Raw genomic sequence first — 4,271 nt, forward strand, 5'->3', positions numbered from 1 at the left:
GCAAGTCAGCTGTTTAACATGGACATTTCAGTTCAGGGCCCTTCTCCTGCGGTGGAAACAGGGAGGGCTCTTGCAGGAAAGGATGCAGAGCATGTGAAGTTAGGCTCTCAGAGAGACCACCCTCCGGAGGACCTTCTCTCCCCTAGACAAGCTGTCTCCTTGGGCACAGACATCACAGCAGGAAAGCCCCAAGAGCTGCTCCGTGGTGCTGAGTACATCTAAGCAAAGGCAAACCAGGCCCTTCATTCCCACTCTCCCACCTGCTTTCTGCAAGGAAGGTGCATGAAACAAGGCTGCATCCACAAAAAGTGGAAGTAAGAGACCCAGAGAAGTGTCCACAAGATAGCAGGGTTCACTCATGTCCTTCACCATGGAGCAAGACCACAAGGACATACACAGCTTCACCCACACTGGAAGAGGAGAATCAGTCCCAGATGAGCGTCCTGTCTCCCTGTGAGAGAAAATAGCTCCCCAAGAGAAGACAGGTCTGAGCTGCTCCTCCACCTACTGCACAAACCCGGGACACATTCAAAAGTACAGACAATAAATTAAGATTGAAAAAAAAAATAAAGTCAGCGTGTATAATATAGATATATATATAATATAATATAATATAATGTGCGTGTGATTGTGAAAAATAGAAATGTCATCCCCAGGAGAGAGCAAGGCATGACAGAAACACATCCCTGTCCCTCTCCCGAGCCCAGCACTACCCTGCTCCCCTGATTCACAGCAGAAACACACCAGCGGGGCCACGCAGGGGACAGTGGTTGCGCCTGGCACCCAGCTTCCCTCTGCCAGCCGGGACCCTGTGCCAAGGAGGAGCTGGCTGCTTGGTGGAGGAGTGGGAAAAGAGCCCAGCACTGGTCCCTTCATGGCCTTCACAAGGAAGGGTTGCTGCAGGTGGGAAAAGGGAGGGAAAAACAGGAAAAGCAAAGTGGAATGGCAGGGGCACCCCACTCCTCCTCAACTGGCCGGGGCCCTGCCCCTCTCGTGGCACTGGACCATCACCGCTGTACCAAGTAGAAAGTAAAGCCATAATGAGTCTATGCTTTGGTATGAAACCATCCCCCTCCCCTTGGTCCCTGCTGTGTTCCCCTTAAACCATTATCTGTAGAACTCGTCAAATAAAATCTCTAGCGTGCCTTTGTATCACTCCTTGAACCTTTTCTTCCCCAATGCCTGCCTTGCCCCCCTCTCCCCAGCAGGATTTGGGGAGGTGCCTTGCTTGAACCCCACCAGTTACAGCTTCTGCTGTCCCGACTGGATCCTGTTGAACGCTGCTTGGTCCAGCGGCAGGTAGCAGCCTTGCCTGGAGTCCAGGAAGTACAACCTGTCCTTTACCAGCGTGGGGTCAAAGCCCTGCTTCCGCAGCTCCATCTTCTGGAACTTGTAAGTGCCTGGAGCAGGGAGAGAAGGAGGAATGAGGGGTCACTGGCTGCACATGCTCCCATCCCCACTGTACCCGTGCTGCCCCAGATCCAGCCTTGCACCCCCACACCTCCAAACCACCAGAGGAACTGGCCAGGGGCTCCATGGGGCAGGGGGGCTCTATGGGGCAGGGGGGCTCCATCCCAACCCTACCACAGATTGGTCTCTAACCAGGTTTCCCTGCCCAGACTCCCCCCAGCTCCGTGCCCAGTGTCAGTGTGCATGCCATGGCTCACTTGTCTTGGAGACTTCGTGTAGGAACCGCAGGAAGACGGGCCGTGCGTACAGCGGCAGCGCCTTTTTCAGCTCGCTGGCAAAGCCTTCCAGGTCACAGGAGTTCTCCGGGTCAGCGATGGCTGCCATTCCTGCCTTCCCTTCAATCCCTAAGAGGCAGAGAAGAAGGGAGAGCACTCAGACACACTGTTCCTGTAGCATCATCTCCCTCTGCCCCCCACCAGTAAGGCCTCTGATGGCATGTCCAGCTGTGTCACCACCCTGTGGCTAAGGCAGCCAGCGACACCCTGCGGTCACGGTCACCTCCTCCCAGAGGAGGCACTTAGAGCCTGGCCAGAACGGACACAGGGTCCTTCCAAAGGAGCCAGAATCAGACCAAAGCTTGAAGGAGGGAGGGAACCCTCTGTCCCCTGCTAAGCACATCTCTGGTGGCCTCTTCCCAGCTCATCCACAGGGAGCCTCAGTCCAGCCTCTTGCAAAAGGACACATGAAGCTGGACATGCAGGACATGCTCACATTCAAGTGCCTCCCCAGATCATCCTCTCCCCTCTCAGCTACCTGGGACCTCCACTCCATAAACCACCACGTCCGTCAGGTTGAGGATGCGGCTCAGTGTCCCCTCCACCTCTGTGGTGGAGACGTTCTCCCCCTTCCAGCGGAACGTGTCCCCAGTGCGGTCCCGGAAGTACATGTAGCCATATTTGTCCATCACCAGGACATCCCCTACAAGAAAGTGAGGAATAGGGGAAAAAATGAGGTAACAGAAGGGCTAGGAGCAACCCTGAAGCATCTCAGGGCAATGCCCCTAGCCTAGGACAGCCCCCACGCCCACACAGGTACCCTTCTCCTCTGCTCTCAATGGAGGGAAGGGCCCTGCTTGCCTCACCTGTGAGATAGGCAATGTCCCCTTTTGTAAACACATCCTTGGCGATTTTCTTGTTGGTGGCTGACTGATTCAGGTAGCCATCAAAGTGCTGCAAGGGGTTGCTCTTGACAATGCGGCCCACCAGCTGCCCTGGCTCCCCTGCACGGAGAAAAGAGGGGGATGAAGGGAAACACAACCACCTGCACCCAAGCAAAAAGGGTGTCTAATGGGGCTGATGGGGTTTAACTGAGCAGAGACTCAAACCAAGGCAAATTATCTTGAAGTATCAGGAAAGACTCACACAGGGCTGAGGAGACTTATCCCTGTGGTTGCCCTCACCTGGTTTGCAACGGATACAGACACCATCCGGCCCCCGGATCAGCTCCATGGTGTCTTCATCCACTCTCACCAAGCCAATGGGGTACACACCTGGTAGGATCATGACGAGCCAACCTAGAACAGAAAGAACTTGGGGACATCTCTCCCGCCCCAAGCCCACTGCCCACGCACATCCAAGATAGCAGAAAGCTGACATTGCACAACAGCCAAAATCTCTCCAGGCAAATGGCAACCCACGCCAAGCCTCCTGGAGCGAGGAACTACCCATCTGTGTTTCCAACCCTGCCCAGGCCCTCTGGGACATGGGAAGGATGGTGGGGCCTTACATTGTTGTCGAAGTTTCCCAAGCTGCAGTTGCACTCAGTGGCTCCGTAGAACTCGGCCACCTGGGCGATGCGGAAGCGAGCCATGAACTCGCGCCAGATGGAGGCACGGAGCCCGTTGCCCAGCGCCATGCGCACCCGGTGCTGCCGCTCCACCTCCTGGTATGGCTGATTCAGCAGGTAGCGGCAGATCTCCCCGATGTACTGCACAATCTGGGAGGGATGGAGAGGAAATACTCACTAGGACCCTTCTGCCAGGTCCTGGGGTGTTTGAGGTTTCTTCAGGGCAGGTAGGAACAGCACAACAAGTCCAAAGTCCCCTAAAGAGGCCACAGTAAAACCCAGGGGTCCTGCTGGCTTGTCCAGTGCCTATCCCTCCCCAGTTAATCCATTCCTCCAGTCTGTGAAACCTATCCGAGACCTCCTGGATAATGCTGAAGCACAGGAAGGGTTTGGACATGTGGAGTTCCCACTCCAGGTAGGAAGGATGCAGTCCTACCACCTTGGAAGGCAGTTTGGGATGGACAGGCAGAACTGGCCCAGGACTCCCCCTTTTGCAGCAGCTGGGCTCTCCCCAGCATGGCACAGACCCCCCAGACTCCACTCCCCGGTTCCAGCTGGCCCCTTGCCTCATGGCCTCACCGTGCAGTTGTATTTCACACAGTCCTCCCAGAAGTGTGACGCTGAGAACTTCTTGCGGATGACAATCGTCATGCCCTGCAGCAGGCACTGCCCGACGCCCACGATGTTCCCTGCGGAGTAGAGAACCCTCAGTACCCAGACACCTCCAGCCCAGCCCATTCGGGAGAGGCCTGGCAGGGCACAGCAGATGCCATGTGCTGGCTCACAGCAGACAGGGGTTCACCCAGCTAAAGCCCCCAGAACCACAGGCACTGGGGAAGAGACACATGGCTGCAAGATCTGGAGCAGCACTTTGCACCTCAACATCCCAGCGCATCTCAGCCAGCCAGGTGGGCACCGCTTCCCCTTCCCCCTGACTTTCCACAGGGAGCAGCAATAAGGTGCAGCTATTCCAAAGCCAGGAGCTGGAATAACTCCCCCCACACACACTCCCCACT

The 4,271-nt window shown here is 56.1% G+C and overlaps 1 protein-coding gene across 1 annotated transcript in view; it reads right to left on the reverse strand.

Moving 5' to 3' along the window:
• Positions 1–599: 599 nt before the first annotated feature.
• SLC27A4 (solute carrier family 27 member 4) overlaps positions 600–4,271 on the reverse strand; it is a 6,852-nt gene continuing 3,180 nt past the window's right edge. The window contains exons 6-12 of the mRNA XM_010166742.1: positions 3,835–3,944; positions 3,196–3,405; positions 2,870–3,011; positions 2,552–2,689; positions 2,224–2,388; positions 1,668–1,814; positions 600–1,400 (exon numbers count right to left, since the gene is read on the reverse strand). Of these exons, the coding sequence (XP_010165044.1) occupies positions 1,243–1,400; positions 1,668–1,814; positions 2,224–2,388; positions 2,552–2,689; positions 2,870–3,011; positions 3,196–3,405; positions 3,835–3,944 (1,070 nt within the window). The 3' untranslated portion in view covers positions 600–1,242. The remainder of the gene's footprint in view (positions 1,401–1,667; positions 1,815–2,223; positions 2,389–2,551; positions 2,690–2,869; positions 3,012–3,195; positions 3,406–3,834; positions 3,945–4,271) is intronic.

Source organism: Antrostomus carolinensis, unplaced genomic scaffold (genome assembly GCF_000700745.2).
Source record: "Antrostomus carolinensis isolate BGI_N321 unplaced genomic scaffold, ASM70074v2 scaffold40480, whole genome shotgun sequence".
In the NCBI taxonomy this organism is placed as follows: Eukaryota; Metazoa; Chordata; class Aves; order Caprimulgiformes; family Caprimulgidae; genus Antrostomus; species Antrostomus carolinensis.